The 16,664-nt window shown below is 33.6% G+C and overlaps 2 protein-coding genes across 3 annotated transcripts in view; one reads left to right on the top strand and one right to left on the bottom strand.

Annotated features, from left to right (window-relative positions):
• Window positions 1-16,664, bottom strand: part of LOC129005292 (cGMP-dependent protein kinase, isozyme 1-like) — a 102,874-nt gene that overhangs the window by 22,324 nt on the left and 63,886 nt on the right. The window lies entirely within an intron of this gene.
• On the top strand, window positions 1,818-7,042 carry LOC129005293 (uncharacterized). The gene is made up of 3 exons (XM_054434147.1): window positions 1,818-2,307; window positions 6,080-6,222; window positions 6,706-7,042. The coding sequence occupies exons 1-3, from the start codon at window positions 1,897-1,899 to the stop codon at window positions 6,998-7,000; spliced, it is 849 nt and encodes a 282-aa protein (XP_054290122.1). The 5' UTR covers window positions 1,818-1,896; the 3' UTR covers window positions 7,001-7,042.

Here is a 16,664-nt window from a genome sequence, read left to right on the forward strand (position 1 = left end):
AGCTCCAGTTTTGTTTACGTTTTAGCGAATTTCCCTATAGGGAAGTAGCTATTACCGTAGGTGGCTCGGTCAGACCTATCCCGGGACCGATTTTTTTTTCATTTTGATGTCCCCAGAGGCCAAAAACATCATTCGTTCAAACTTTTATATATGTATATATATATAGATTTGAATATATATACAAATTTTCAAATGTAAACGCCTATCTTGTGACCCCTCATTTTAAAGGGGTTATCAAGAGAAATTGAATGGCGCAAACTAGAGGTCAACATCACAGGATAGGTGTTTACTTTTGAAAATTTGGGGCTGCCCCCAAAACACCCCATTTTGGGGGCCGGGTACACGTTCTAACTTTAATTTTTTTATGTTGTAAACATGTGCCGAGTTTGGTTTTCCCACTGCCTCACGTTATAAAGTTAACTGGGGGTGTCCAGACGTAATCTTGCTTGCTCATCTTAAATTAAAATGGCTGCCATTTTGATTAGGGGTGCGATATTTACCTCAGGTGTGCGCCATTCAATTTATCTTGATAAACCCTTTAAAATGAGGGGCACATGATAGGTGTTTACATTTGAAAATTTGGGGCTGCCCCCAAAATACCCCATTTTGGGAGCTGGGCGAAGTTGTAACTTTGATGAAAAAGTGCAAATTCTTATGTTGTAAATATGTGCCGAGTTTGGTTTTCCTACCGCAACGCATTAAAAAGTTAACTGGGGAGTTCTAGACTTTTGCAACCATGTATATAAATCCCAAAGTATCCATGAACTTTTGAGAAAAGTACGTGTATGCGAGAGTGTGTAAATGTGTTTTTTTATTTGTTAAATTTGTATGTTTTTCTCTTTTTTTCTGAGAAATGTAGGTACCTACACCTGAAGGCAAGTGAACGCAGCGAACGAGCTCTAACCTAAAAGTGAGTGAGCGTAGCGAACGAACTTCAACCAGGACGTCAGGACGTGATTGAGCCATGCGAACGAGATCATCTTGAAAATTAAGGAGTTAAACGGGGCAAAGCCCGCAGGTTACCGCTAGTTTTGTTATATTTTGGAATGTCAGGCTAAGTGTAAGGAAGGCCTAACTTTGCCTGAAAAAATAAACGATTTTCATTTAATTTCATTTTTATTTAAAAGTCACACCCCCATAAACCATATACTTAAAATGTTCGTCATGACGAGAAACCTTGCGCAAAACTATCCATAATTTACTATCCATAAATTGGCTTTTCACCACACTATGATGTTTTTGGCTGTATTACATACGTTAATTGGTGGCTGAAAGTTACGTTTTGCTGGCCATGCCAGCTGTCATCGAACCTCATTTTCGGCCCTAGGTACGAAATATACTATTTAATGTTGTAATTCTTTTCCAAAGGGAACTTTCCATATGCCTAATGTTAAAAATTGCCTCAGCTGTACTTATTTGTCTGTTATTATTTGTCTGTTAATTTATTACCTTATTAAAATCAGGTGTGATTATTTGTTTGTATTATTGTATTCTGTTTGTTTATTTCAGCTTAACTTAACCAATCAATAGTTTTATTAATGCTTATGAAGTCAAACGGGGTGAAGCCCGTGGGTAACTGCTAGTTGGTATAATTTTCTTTCTCACATCTCACAGCATTCAATTTCATTATTTATATCCTCAATCTTTGTCGTTCTGGTTTTCATAACAAAATGGATTATAGTACTTATAAGGCAACTGTCTACAGGAGGTAACTTCCCTTTTGGTATCACCTTTGACTATTAATACAACAGCCATATAGACGTTGCCAAGCGACCTATTTTCAAATTTCTTATTGTTAAAGTTCCAGTAGAAACCTATCTCATATGGCGGGAAAGTCACCCGAATAATAGATTCAACGGAAGTCAAGATACGACTGGTATAGAAGAATCCACCAGAATGAACAATCATCCTAGTGCTGATGGAAGCCAAAGCGAGAATGATTCCGACGAATTTTCAAATAATCAGGGGATTGTAGTGATTCTTGGGAGATGGTGTGCCGTGTGCGGTCAAACAATTGACAGCAGTTCAATGGGTATTCAGCCTTGCTCTTGTGGCTATTATGCGCACCCAGAATGTATTTTGATGTTAATACGGAACTTTGAGGCAGCTCAACCAGGCTGTGGACGTCTGGGATGCCGAAACTGCAAAACCAGATACAACATCACAGTAGACAAGAGCCTGGCTGTTAGGGCGCTAGATGCGGCCTCTAACATGTACGGACGACTCTGCCACGTGGGATATGCAGGCCTTATAGTGGTTCTGGCAGATATCTTCTTGACCTTTCACGGAACATTTGTCTTAACAGAGGTATTCCAATCTTTTTAGTAATTACAAAATAATAGTATATTTTGTAACAATAGTATGAAGTAAGTCATAACTATATTTATGAGAAAATGTTATGTTTTAAGTGCGAGATTCATCGAATATTGATAGCCCACTTTCACTCGTGTATTGGGAATGTTATTTTTCGCTAAACTACAAAGACTAATTATTTTTTTAATTAAAAGTAGACATTGGAATATTTTTTATTACTGTTAGGAACTTCAAAACTAAAGCATTGTTAGGTTGGGTCTTCAACTTAAGTTCAAATTTTCATTGATTATTCAGTATTGGTTGTTGAAGATTGATAAAGTGGATGAAAGAATGACAAAAATGTTTGTTTACGTCGGAATAATCCATAATCCGTCAAAAGCGCAATAAACATTACTTTTGCATCGTAAACATGCTTTTCCTACCATTGATCTCATTACCACAGTACGCAAAATAGCTCATTGCCACTCTAGAATGGGAATATATCATTCCCACTCGCTAAATCAGTTGATTTCACTGTTGGTAATTCTACATCAACCACAGCCGCGGATCCGGTGGTTGACAACCGATAAGCAAACAACATAACCTAAATTACATTTTATATACAACTAAAAGGAAATCCGTGCGTTATGATAAGTTAGTTATGGTGGTAGGAAACATCTTGTGTGTATTACCATTACGAACACAAACCGTCATAGTCGCTCTTGAAATGTGCGGCCATCTACAGTTCTAGAGCGACATGACGTACTTTGTACTCTCAAACACAAATAGCTATTTTGCGTGGTAAACAATACAATTCTGGATTTATTCAGGTGATAAAAATGTAACGAAACAAGGCGATTTCACAGCGAAAAGTACTATCACACTGCTAAATGTTGTATACATAGTTTCACAATCACTTTATATGCTGCAATTTGTGGCTAACTGACAGGGAAACAAACAAACTTTACCGAATCAGTTTTCGTTAATATATTTAAAGCCACTATATACTACAATCATTTCATTTCACATACTACCTTTATAAATGCAAATATTTGTAAATATGGCATTACTTGTATATGACATGACACAAACATTACTTAATCGATATTCGTTAATAGCATTAATACATTTATTAATATTCAATACAATAATTATTTTAACTTCGTATACTACTAAACTTTTATCAACATTACTACAATCCTTCTCTGGATTGGAATATTACCTGTACGGATGGTTCCTACGTTTCTCCGCCTCCCAGTGGGGGAACTGGATGTGTCATACAGTTTATGACTAACTGACAGGGAAACAAATATTACTTAATACATTTTAGCGAATTTCCCTATAGGGAAGTAGCTATTACCGTAGGTCTCATGGTAAGACCTAAGCCCGGGACCGATTTACTTTTTCATTTTGATGTCCCCAGAGGCCAAAAACACCATTCGTTCAAATTTTTATATATCTATATATATATATATATATATATATATATATAATATATATATATATGTGTGTCCATCCGCACGATAACTTGAGTAATTTTTGTCCGATTTTGATAAAATTTGGTTTGAAGGTGTAAGGCGGGATAAACTTGAATGAGTTCGCGAACCAGCATGATCGGACTATGGGAACGGGGGTTTATGGGGGGTTTTATGGGGTAAAAATAGGTTTTTCCCATTTTTGACCCTAAAAACACAAAATTTCACAATTTCTTTTCAAACCATTTTGTAGAGCTTAAAAAATCAAATAATTTAGTATATTGAAGCGTTATTATGCGCCTAATTGTTACGGAGAAAATTCAAAAAAATTGTAATTTTAAAATTCCCATGTTATTCTTATGGAGAATAAGTCAACTGTTGTAGTTTGCTTGTTTATGGACATATTTTGATCAAATTTGGAAAATACATTAATTTCTTACTAAACCGCAGTACCTTTTAATATTTTACATAAAAAAACTTTTTTACCCTCCCTGTTGCAGCAAACCTAAGTACTCATTAAACTAATTCTGTTTAAATAGGGAATAAATGTGATATTTTTAAGGAGACATTTTAGTTTAAATCCAATCAGGCAAATGGAAATTCGCTAAGTCAGCAGGTTTGCTGCGGCGGGGGTATTAATTAATATACAGGGTGTCTCACGAGAGGTGTCTCAAATAGATTACGGAAAAACGGTTTAACGTACAAGGATGAAATAAAATTATTTCCCGCTAAATCGACCCCAAGGAATAACGTAAAAATATTTTTAACTTTTTCCCAATACAGGGTGTGCCAAAAACTGAGGGTCACTAGTTCGAATCTCGGAATTTTCAAATGTAAACATATGTCATGTTATACATCATTTTAAAGGTATTTGATAGGCAAACATTTTAGCGAAAACAGAAACTAGTTATCTTTTTCCGTTTCAAAATGGCGGCAGCTTTTTTGGAAAAAATCTATATTTTTTTAATACTCTGTGTTTCCTATACCAATGCATTCATCCCTTCTCCGGTAAATTTTCTTACTCATTATGAAATTAGCTGTACTTTGATATGCTACAAGTAACGGGTTTTTGAAATTATAAAAATTCAAAAAAAAAAATTTTTTTGGAAATTTGCAAATGCTCATTTTTCAAAAATTTCAAATAGCAACATATGTCAAGTGGCACATCATTTTATAGTTTTTTTAATTCCTAAACACTTTGTAATTTATACTTACTTCGTATCTCTTTTAGTTTTTGCGTAAATAACAAAAAACCTAATTTTCCTATATCAAATGCAAGTTATTTGGGTTTAACACTAAAGGCCCTATTTGATGAAGTGTTAAACCACGTCAAACCCAAATAACATGCATTTGATATAGGAAAATTAGGTTTTTTAGTTATTTACGCAAAAACTAAAAGAGATACGAAGTAAGTGTAAATTACAAAGTTGTTAGGAATTAAAAAACCTATAAAATAATGTGCCACTTGACATATGTTGCTATTTGAAATTTTTGAAAAATGAGCATTTGCAAATTTAAAAAAAAAAAAATTTGGAATTTTTATAATTTCAAAAACCCGTTACTTGTAGCATATCAAAGTAAAGCTAATTTCATAATGAGTAAGAAAATTTACCGGAGAAGGGATGAATGCATTGGTATAGGAAACACAGAGTATTAATAAAAAAATATAGATTTTTCCAAAAAAGCTGCCGCCATTTTGAAACGGAAAAAGATAACTAGTTTCTGTTTTCGCTAAAATGTTTGCCTATCAAATACCTTTAAAATGATGTATAACATGACATATGTTTACGTTTGAAAATTCCGAGATTCGAACTAGTGACCCTCAGTTTTTGGCACACCCTGTATTGGGAGAAAGTTAAAAATATTTTTACGTTATTCCTTGGGGTCGATTTAACGGGAAATGATTTTATTTCATCCTTGTACGTTAAGCCGTTTTTCCGTAATCTATTTGAGACACCTCTCATGAGACACCCTGTATATGAATGTTTACTACAGTTATTGTTTTATACAAAAAATGTAATATACAAAATTATAACTTTCCTCTATAGCATCGTAATTCCACCTTCTTGCATGTACTAAGTTCCCTGATTCCTTGGTCTTAGTTGAGACTCTTTCCTCCAAATATTGGTACTAATTAATATAAATAACAAAAATCGTTTTAAATTAAAACCCAATCAGTTTTAAAATCATATTTAATCGTTTTCTATACCCTCTAAAAGAAAAGAAATACTATCTTTAGATATGTTTACTTTTACTTCACCAGTCAACAAAATGTTAAAATTTCAACTGATCCTATATGTGCGTTTTTACAGATATATGGACCAAACGCTGCCAAACTGATGCTGTTTTCCATGAATCCGTTCATGGCTATGGCGGTTTGTAGAGCTATCCCCCTCATTAGTGTCACAATCAACTTCATTCCATGGGAGGATAAACTTTTGAAACTACTACGCCGGTAAAAATATGGCCACAGATTAGTTTGTTAATAACCATTCTCATAATTCACTAATTGTTTTTGCTAACGTAGTTACGCTGGTTTACATTTTTTACAGATTTGCCACCCAATACTTCTTACCCCCCAAAACAATCCTTAAGTTTCTCAAAAGTTTTTTTTTATTGAATGATCCCATCATTGTTATTTTTCCTACTATCACGATCAACACCAATATGCCTAACCAAGCCTAACTCTGTTTATGATGGTTTAGGACAATTTGTAACATCAATGTATTTAACATTAAAACGCACGGTGAAACTGCAGTTCAAGATTTTTTAAACTTTTTTTGGACTACGAGGAATAGCCTACCTATTGTTGAATACATAATAAATATGCATAATAAATGTATGCCTAGCTGAAATCAGCAAAGTAGACATTTTGTTTAAATATTAGTACTGTCAAAGTAATACGGTTTACTAATCTGTTCTCTTACGTCCTCATCAGGTGCTCGGAGCTAAGTTTACCAGTAGTCGGAAGAGTGTTTCCCTCACTACACGCTGATGTGGAGGAAGACGACAGTAAGGTGAAGGCCGGTAGACTGGTAGGAGGACTTCTGTTGCCCAGCTTTGCCACCACTGTGGGAAACGCACTGTTCGACACCCTAGCTTCTCCTCTCTCACGATGTGTCCTTGGTGGTCTGACCCTCGTGGGGGTCAGAGGTCTGATACAAATGTACTGTAGACAGAAACTGTACACCCGTCAGGCTCTGCTGGCTGTTGAACCTTATCGCGAGGATTGAATTATGAAGAATCGTCCAAACTTTGTGATTTAAACAAATCAAATCATGTCAAATTGTTTGTCAATATTATGAATAAACTGACACTTTTTTGTGGGATTCTCATGCTGAACGAGCTATATAGGTGAGTGCCATGTACAGGTTGATTGCCTAAAATACAATCCAGGACAGAAGTAATCTTTATATCTGCAAAATACAAAGATGCCGAGCGAGGACTTGAGCTAAGAAACTTCCCAACCAGACTAAACTATGTAACCGTTTAATATTATTCATTAATATAAACAATATTTAGTTAAATGGTTGGCTACAAGAGAGGTATGCTTTCAGTCCCATGCCGCAATGCGATGTGGTGTATTTCTTTTACCGGATACACCACCCGGTACTACAGTAGGCCTACTATAAACTCTACAATACTCCTACGGTTCCTTTTCCCTAAACATAGTACAGACAAATAAAAATAAGTATTATTACCTATAAGATAAGAATCACTCAAGGACATTTGATAAGGTTAAGAAAAGGTACGAACTAGACCGTTCAAATACACAACTAGTATAAAAGGTATTACAGTTAGTTTATGGTTGTACTACTGTTTTTAATTTTAACACAAACTTCGATCAATAAAATTATAGGTCAACTGTAGGTTGTCCTTGAGGTAGAGATACGGGCGGTGGGTGTGATGTACATGTCATGTCAAGTATAGGGGCAGACCAAGTGATAACCTCACCTAGACAACAATGTAGCACGTTTATGTACAGACTAGCGGTTTGCCCGTTCTACGTACGGGAATCTAGTAGTAAGTTAAAACCTTATATTCAGAACAGGAGTTGGTTTGCATATTTAGTGTGCATTTTTCCAGATATGATGACAAAACTATAATTGTTTAGGAATACATATAAACCTTCTCAAATACAATATCTGACAGTTTCAAAGCCAAAACGAATGCTTCGCAATTAAATGTCACCCGATCGTGTTAGTTCATATTTTATATCTAACGATGAAAGGAATTGCTTTACAGTATAGATCTTTGAGGCATAGCCCTAAGGTAGGCCTGTAATTGAAAGTTACTTTTCACACTGGTTAAAAGTAGTTAAAACACTACCTCAACCTCACTACTGCACACTTATTCGGGTTGAAATTTTTATTAACAATGGTGCTCTTGTCTTTTCCACGAAAAATAAGGACATTAATGCGTTACCAATAGACATACACACACAAATACAGAATTGAGTCCACACAACATTTTGGAGTCCAGACAGAAAACGCTAAAAATCATACAGTAAGAAATCAAATAAATAAGCATAAAAGCAGCAGCATTAAATTAAATAAGCAATAAGGTGCAGTGTTTATAAATAAATAGTGATGTGTTTGTAAGTTATGTAAAAATGATTCTTACTGCTACCACCGGTTCCAAAAAAGGAAAGGAAAAGTAGCATTACCAAAAACCAACGTTTACATTTGAGAAAAGAACTGTAAGTAGTACTTGCGACTAATTCAACCTGTCCTTCTAATAAAACTGTATTATAGGTGTTAATCTGTTGGCAAATATATAAATAAATAAATACACAGGCCACAAAACATGTAACATGTAACGTTACCAACGTAAAGCTTTAAAAACTCACTATGGTTTGCTAAAAAAACTTTCACTTGATGTGGTGCAGTACCGAAGTTATTTATCTCCTTTGGTTTAAAATTTTTTTTTAAGTTTTCGAAAATCAAAGTTGTTTCCCATTAATAACATTATTTGTAAGCAGCTTTTATTGTTAACACATCAATGACAGTTTGAAGAAACCACCTTTATCCAAACAAAGGTTTCTTATTTAAAGATTACGTAATATCTAAACAATAATCGGTAGGCTACATATATCTAGCAAACATTCGGAGGAAATGTGACAAAAAACGCACTAATCTGTTGTTTTGTACGTTTGTAGTTTTATTTCCTAAGTAGCAAAAGTACCGATATCGTTGTCGAAATGTAAGTAAGTAGAAACCAAAAGTGACACATTGGAAAAGCGAGTTTAGCTACACCTGTTAAGTTAAACCTCTGTTACGGTACGATCACAGCGAAATTAGAAAGATCTTCCAAGATCGCAGCAACATCCACGATCACCCAATGCAGTTGTGATTTTTTACTTTGCACTTAACACAACTGTCCTTGAAGCGCCGTCAATGTGTGGAAACCTTTGTAAGCTACGGTATTGGTGACGATGATTAAAAAATGTAAGTTTCCTTGCAATAATACAACACTGATTCACGGTATTTTCCCCGGTTATCAAAACTCAAGAACAATCGTTGCACTTGCGATTAATTAAAGCGGTTAAGTAAGGCACAACGTTTTTAATCTCACTTGGTTTGGATGTGCTGACAAAACTTGATCGGAAATGGTTGCGGTGTTTGTAAACAACTTTGAATGTAAGCATATCAGTGACAGCTAGAAGTGAGAACTAATCCAAACAGCTGATTGATATTTCATAAAATGTAATAGTAAACATTGGGAGAAAATTTGACAAAAATCGAACAAAATTGGGTTTTTGGTGGTTTGTTATTTTGTTTTCAAAGAAGCGAGGCCATGTTTTTATAGCCAAAGACACTCTTACCAATCCATTAAATACAGAAAAATTATTAGAACCGTGATCGGTACTCTAGTTTTCTAGGAGTAGGCCGCGTAAAATGACATTTTGGCGTTACAGACCGAGTCACAGAATGGACAGACAGACATACAGACAGAAATTGAGATAAGACTCGTTTCGGCTTTCTTAGGCTATGAAACGTAAAAATAACCAAAAACTGCATGATTCTAAGCAATGTACAGACAAAACTCTAATTTTATTTATATAGATACAGAATGAGTACAGTGACCGCTCATTTTTCGACAGGGGTTGTCAGTGTGCACTTCAACTTTGCACTGAAGTGTACTACTAGTACGGTACGATATCTTTCTATATTCTTGTAAAAGTTTATAGCGCAACTGAAATCAACTACATATTAAATAAAGATTATGTTTCATAAATTTACTTGTACGAAAATGTCATTTTAGCATCAACAAATGGTAATTCAACTAGTGTAATCTATTCATTTTGACAAGGTTTGTTTAAATACGCAATATTCATGTTTAAATTAAACCAAAAATATCTAGACCGGTTAGAAAACAAACATATTAAACATTAATGTCCAGTCCAGAGTTCGTCGGATTGTAATGATGCTTGGTAAAATATAACCTCTTGGCAATGAATCACAACCTCCATAACTAATGTTTATTTCATTTCACGTTGGCGGTCTTTGACCAAAATACGATCTTAGTTTAGTTTCTTTCGTCTTCGAGTATTTTTCTTTCCAAGGTATTATGTTTTATAATATTTGGAGGGTTGTCATGGGTCTTTTAGTATATTTATATAGGCTAGGCATACTTTATAGTTATTAACATTTATTGTTTTATAAACGTGTGTATATTATTTGATGGTAGAAAATAGTTAGTTTGAGCTATATTTTCTTCTGTTCATTACGTTATAATTATCTTTCACCAAAACAGGGTATTATAAGCTGTTTCTGTAAAGACTAACTGCTACTATTGTTTTGGAGGACATTTTTTGGGGGATATTTTACCTCACTTTAGCTAATTTTCCCATTTAGGGAATGAGCTATTACCGTAGATCTCATGGTATTACCCATACACTAACCAGGGACCGATGTACTACCATTTTCATTTATATGCCCCCAGAGGCCAAAAAAACCATTCTTTCAAATTCATATAAATTAATTAATCAGATTTTGATGGAATTGTGTACAAACTTATACACATACGTTCACGATTATTATAACAGAACCGGTACCTGTATGGATCACGAGCATACACAAATGATATGACTGACCCGAAAGTAAACATTATTTAACGGAGCTGTCTAAACCATAGGCTAATGTTATTATAGTAGGATTCGGGCCAGTTACTGTATTTGCTATGTTTACGATCCATACCGGTTATGTTTTAATATTCGTGTCTACGTTTATTCGAACGACCTCACGAACTAGCATAATCAGGCTATGCTGAACAGGGTTATATGGGGATAATGGACTTTTAAGGTTGTGTCCATTTTTGAACCTCGAAACATAAAAGTTTACCATTTACTTCTAGAAGATTTGTAGAGCTTAAAAAATACAAATCATTAAAAAAGCGTTGTTATGTGCTGAATGGATGCGGAGAAAATTTAAAATGGTAATGTTAATTTTGTGGAGAATAAGTAAATTTTGTTAAAGTTTGCTTGTTTATGAATACATTTTTTATCAAGCGTGGCCAACTTATTTATTTCATACTTATAAAATTTAACTTAAAATAATCGTAATTGTGTTTCCTGGAGCAGGAAACCTAGGTCATGCTGTGCATTAATCCTAATGTTATTTAAAAAGAGAATAATAATTCTGATATTTTGAGGAAAATATATTCGCAAAACAAATCAGGCAAATGGGGATTCATTTAATATTGGAGATTTGATATGTTGGGGGTATTGCCCTTTTATAAAAAGGCTACTGTATAATATGTTAAAAATATGCATCTTTTGAACCTCATACAGAAAGTTCTCCGCCGTTACTTGATATGGAAACGGGATCTCAAACATACATTACAAGTATATCATTTGTATTTGCAATTAACAATTTGTATTTGTGTTCAAAAAAGGTATATCACTTACAAGCTCACTAACAATACTCAGCGTTTAAATTATTTTCGAACGCTATTCTGTAATTTTGGCTTGGGATCCAAGACAAAGAAGAAAACGAATCGGTTAACCAACTTTAACAACTTTAAGAGGAAAACAAGAGACCCATAAGTTGTGAGCTCTGTCTTATGCGTTCCGTGGCCAAATAAATCTTCTGAGCCAAGCAATCTTCTTGGCCGAGAAAGATTACTGCTTCGATCTATGCGCAGAATAGTTTACCCTCTTACCCTACATATACCATCTTAGATCCTAGGACAAGTTGAGTAGTCGTGGAGAATGTTGTTGTAGGTTAACAATTTGAAGTCATACACTTTGAAAAATTTTTTTACAGCTTTACTGTATATTTCAAAGCTATATTAAAGATAAACTAGGGGCTTGCAGAGACAGAAGTCCCTAAAAAGCTAAAAAAGTATGTAATATTTAAACAAACTTAAAGAATCAAATGACCTTCTGGTCACTATAGATATCTCTGTACACCATATATTTTGTAAAAATAATAATAATAATAATAAAACAACAGTCTCGTTGTCTGCTTTAAACAAATAATTTAATTTCTCCCTAAGTCTTATCCCTGATAAAGGCAACAAACGTGTAATTATTTGTAAGTAAATACTGGTTTACTAAGTAGCTTTGGTCTTGTGGTAATGATGATAAAAAAATGCTCCCTTGATTAAAATTCGGGAAATTATCTCCGTAAAATATGAAAAGGCATATGAGTGTGTTGAGATAAGCTTGGCTATTACTAACGACCATCACGTTAGCACCATGACCCCGGATTTATAATTTCATACTCCTTTAACCTTTTGTAAGGTTCAACAAAATTAGCACCCCTTTAATTAAACCTAAACCTAGATTTATGTTTCTGATCTACATCAAAATAAAAACTACTTTTAGTGTAAGTTTTTGTGGTGATCCTCCGGATGGTGTGATTGAAGTTCCATATTCTATCATATTAGTCATATTTAAATGTTCAGCGAGTTCATCAATGATAGTTTTGACCACACTGAAGTATTCATTTGCTTCCTCATCCACATTTTCAAGTATTAAATTGTTAATAGTATTACATTTCTCATTTAATTTATAACATACCTATCATGTTGTTTGAACGCATGTTTTACGTTTTTAATATACCGTATATTTACGGTTAAAAAACGATCATCGATTGACTTCTAGAAATCCTTTGTCACCAGTTAGGGTTCAATTATTTTTATCAGCATTGGCACGCATATTTTTGGTTAGTTTAAGAAACGTAAAGAAACGGAAACTACCCCCAGTTCTTAACCATTCCCTAGCTGTGCACCATTCCTAAATCCTCTCCTTCGTAGTCGCGGACTTCCTCTAACACGATACATTTTAACACTGCATTACTATTCTAACCTTTAACAGAACAATAAAATCAATAAACAAATAAACACGCAATGCATCAGCTGGTATATTTAAAACAGCTTATACAAACACTGTAACAGTATACTTCCATTAGAAAATGACTGGCTCTTTGACACTTCTGATATTTTTCTCACTAGTACAGGTAAAATAATACAAAAACACTCCATATAAACAACAAAATTTGTACATTCATGAAATTTCACCTGTGAGTTAATTAGCAATAATAATATGAGAAATGAAGATCCGATGAGTCCCCAAAATTTTGGGCGTCCTAAGGCCCTTTTTGTTCCGAAGGGCCCTTGTTCCTGAATAATTTAGTTTTTACGTATAAGGTCGAGTGAGGTGTGGTTTTCGATGGTTTTAGTTATTTTAAATTGATTGGGACTAGTTTTAAGTGTATTAAACCACTCCATACAGGGTGTTTCGAAATATTATTACTTTTTACGATATTTAAACATTTATTCATAAAGTGATAAAATTAGTTACCTCCATGCTCTATATAAAAGGGGATTATTGAAAATAACTGTAATTCTTTACTATATAAGAGGGAAGGATCACAAGGAGTAAGAGAAAATATTAAATACCCCCGTCACAGCAAACCTTAGACTAAGCGAATTTTCATTTTGCCCGATTTTCAATTAAATCAAAAATTGTATCGAGAATGAATACTTAGGTTTGCTGCTACAAGGAGGCTAATAAAGTGTGTTAATAGTAAAATATTAATAGCCTAGTATAAAACAAATACATTTTACAAGTTTTATTAAGACATATCTATAAACAAACAAACAAAATCATTTTACACTATTCTCCTAAAGAATAAGATGGAATTTTAAATTTACAATTTTTGAGCTTTATTCGTAACTAATACACTTACAAAACACGTTAATACACTAAATTATTTGTTTTCTTTAAGCTCTTTAAATGCTCTAGAGAAAAATTGGGAAACTTTGTGTTTTGAGGGTCAAAGATTACAAATTTATACCACATAAAACCCTGTTCCAAGGATCGATTATGCCGGTTTCGTTAAAATTGAACCAAAATTACTCGAGTTATCATGTTTACGGACACGTATATAACATGGATATATTATATTATATATATGTATATAAACACATATATAATATTTTGAGTGGATGGTGCTTTTAGATTTCTGGGGGCATCGAAATAAAAACGTAAATCGGTTTCGGGTCTATGTTTTACCATAAGAACTTCGGTACAGTAAGAGCTTATTTGGGATGTTCGCTAAAAGGGGATGGATTAAGTTTTACACTATAACATAATAACATAGGTTACTAAGCAAACATTTCAACTTTAAAGGTGGTGTGAATAATCTTTCAACGTGTTTTTATGCAAATCTATTAAGACCAATTTCAAATTGATATAAACCTTTCTTAGGTAGCTATTTAAGTTATTTTTTTACATTTATTAAAAATTAAAACAATTTTATTTGTATAAAACCTTACATTACATGTTAAAATGAAGTACTTAAACTAAAGCTATTTTTCTACAATTTCCGTAGTAGCCTATCTCTCTTTACAATTCCATCATCACAATAATTATTCTCAGACGACTCATTAAAAATTTTATTATTCTTAGCAACTTGTCCATATTTACTGATTTAGTCCGAGTTGGTTGACACGTACGATGCTAATCAAGAAGTTATTCCGAGTTGGTGTTCAAGCAGGATTCCCCTTTACAAACCTGAAACCTTGCATATTGCAGAACAGGCAACACCGATCTTAAAGCACGAACAATGTGGTCATACATACTGACGTTTGCAACTTGTATCTTAAGTTCCTCAAACTTATTTTCAATCAATACAAGTGCGGTTATCTTTCGTGGTTATGACGACCAGGACAGCACTAAGACATCAGAGCAGCATTGCCGGTACGTGCATTTTTGTCCTGAACAATGGGAACGAGGTTTATGGGGTAAAAATTGGGTTTTCTTATTTACTTTATCCTCAAAACACAAAGTTTCCCAATTTTTCTCTAGAACATTTCAAATAGCTTAAAAACAAATAATTTAGTATATTAACGTGTTTTTGTATGGTTATTAGTTACGGATAAAATACTAAAATTGTAAATTTAAAATTCCCATGTTATTCTTATGTAGAATAGTGTAAAATGATTTTGTTTGTTTGTAATAGATATATTTTGATCAAACTTGTTAAATTTATTTGTTTTATACAAGGCTATTAATATTTTACTATAAACACACTTTATTAGCCTCCTTGTAACAGCAAACCAAGGTAATCGTTAAACGCAATGCTACTTTAGATTTAATTGAAAATCAATTAAGTAAAACGTAAATTCGTAGGTCTGCAGGTTTGCTGTGACGGGGGTATTTAATATTTTCTCTTACTCCTTGTAATCCTTTCCTTACGTAGTAAAGAATTACAATTATTTTCAATAATCCCCTTTTAGAGCATGGAGGTAACTAATTTTATTACTTTATGAATTAATGTTTAAATATTGTAAAAAGTAATAATCTTTCGAAACACCCTGTATGGAGTGGTTTAATACACTTAAAACTAGTGCCAATCGATTCAAAATAACTAAAACCATCGAAAACCACATCTCACTCGTCCGTAAACGTAAAAAGAAAATTATTCAGGAACAAGGGCCCTTCGGAACAAAAAGGGCCCCAAAAAGGGCCTTAGGACGCCCAAAATTTTGGGGACTCATCGGATCTTCATTTCTCATATTATTAGTAACTCACAGGTGAAATTTCATGAATGTACAAATTTTGTTGTTTATAAAACGCTATTTTACCTGTACTACACCGTCCTTGGACCTTAAGCTTTAAAATTAATCCTCAACAGCCATGCTACCTTTATCCTAGCTCGAGATATTTCGTGGGGACCGATTCGCTTACGGAATAAAATATGTAGATTATAACAAATCAAGATTTATGAAAAAGAAAGTGATAAATGCCGACAATGTTCCAACAAGATACAAATACAAATACCAACAAGATATCTTGTGTGGTAAAATTGTTGTCATTTTTTGCCGCAAATATGCGAAAAAGATAAATTTTCATAGTTGTGAACCAATTAACAAGTTTCTCCAGACATAAAAAACATAAATTGTTTAAAATATTTTAGAGTGCCTTGCAATATTAATGAACAGTTTTTTTTTTGTTTCTCAAAGAACGTAAAGATTTAAGAACGTAGCAGAAACAGAACTCTTTTTTATGATGCCATGTCCAACTAAATACTCATAAAATTACAAACTACTGTATTACTTCGTACCATTTGTAGGTTAGAACCCTACTTTTCTAATTAGATAGATTGTAACTGTGTTTACAGTGTGTAATTCCAAATGAGATATAAATACAACTTGTTTATCTGGGACAGTTTTATAGGTTACCTCTCCGAAGCAATGTACAGACAAAACATTAACCTAGCCTTACTCACTACTTGTTACTGGACAAATATAGCCCTTCATACCCTACATGACTGCATTGGATACTCACTACACAACCCAAGATTTGATTATTTTAAACGTGTTCATGTTAAGTGCAATAATACCACCCCATTAATACCCAATAAATACAATTATTGACCCAATCGA

This window comes from Macrosteles quadrilineatus, unplaced genomic scaffold (assembly GCF_028750875.1).
Source record: "Macrosteles quadrilineatus isolate MER2022 unplaced genomic scaffold, UCM_ALF_1.0 Scaffold_19__1_contigs__length_3004403, whole genome shotgun sequence".
Classification (NCBI taxonomy): Eukaryota; Metazoa; Arthropoda; class Insecta; order Hemiptera; family Cicadellidae; genus Macrosteles; species Macrosteles quadrilineatus.

Excerpts from the sequence above, each read along its gene's own strand:
- LOC129005293 (XM_054434147.1), top strand. The coding sequence starts at position 1,897 with ATGAACAATCATCCTAGTGCTGATGGAAGCCAAAGCGAGAATGATTCC. Across the intron at positions 2,308-6,079 it reads GAACATTTGTCTTAACAGAG|ATATATGGACCAAACGCTGC; the intron begins GTATTCCAATCT and ends GCGTTTTTACAG. Across the intron at positions 6,223-6,705 it reads CTTTTGAAACTACTACGCCG|GTGCTCGGAGCTAAGTTTAC; the intron begins GTAAAAATATGG and ends CGTCCTCATCAG.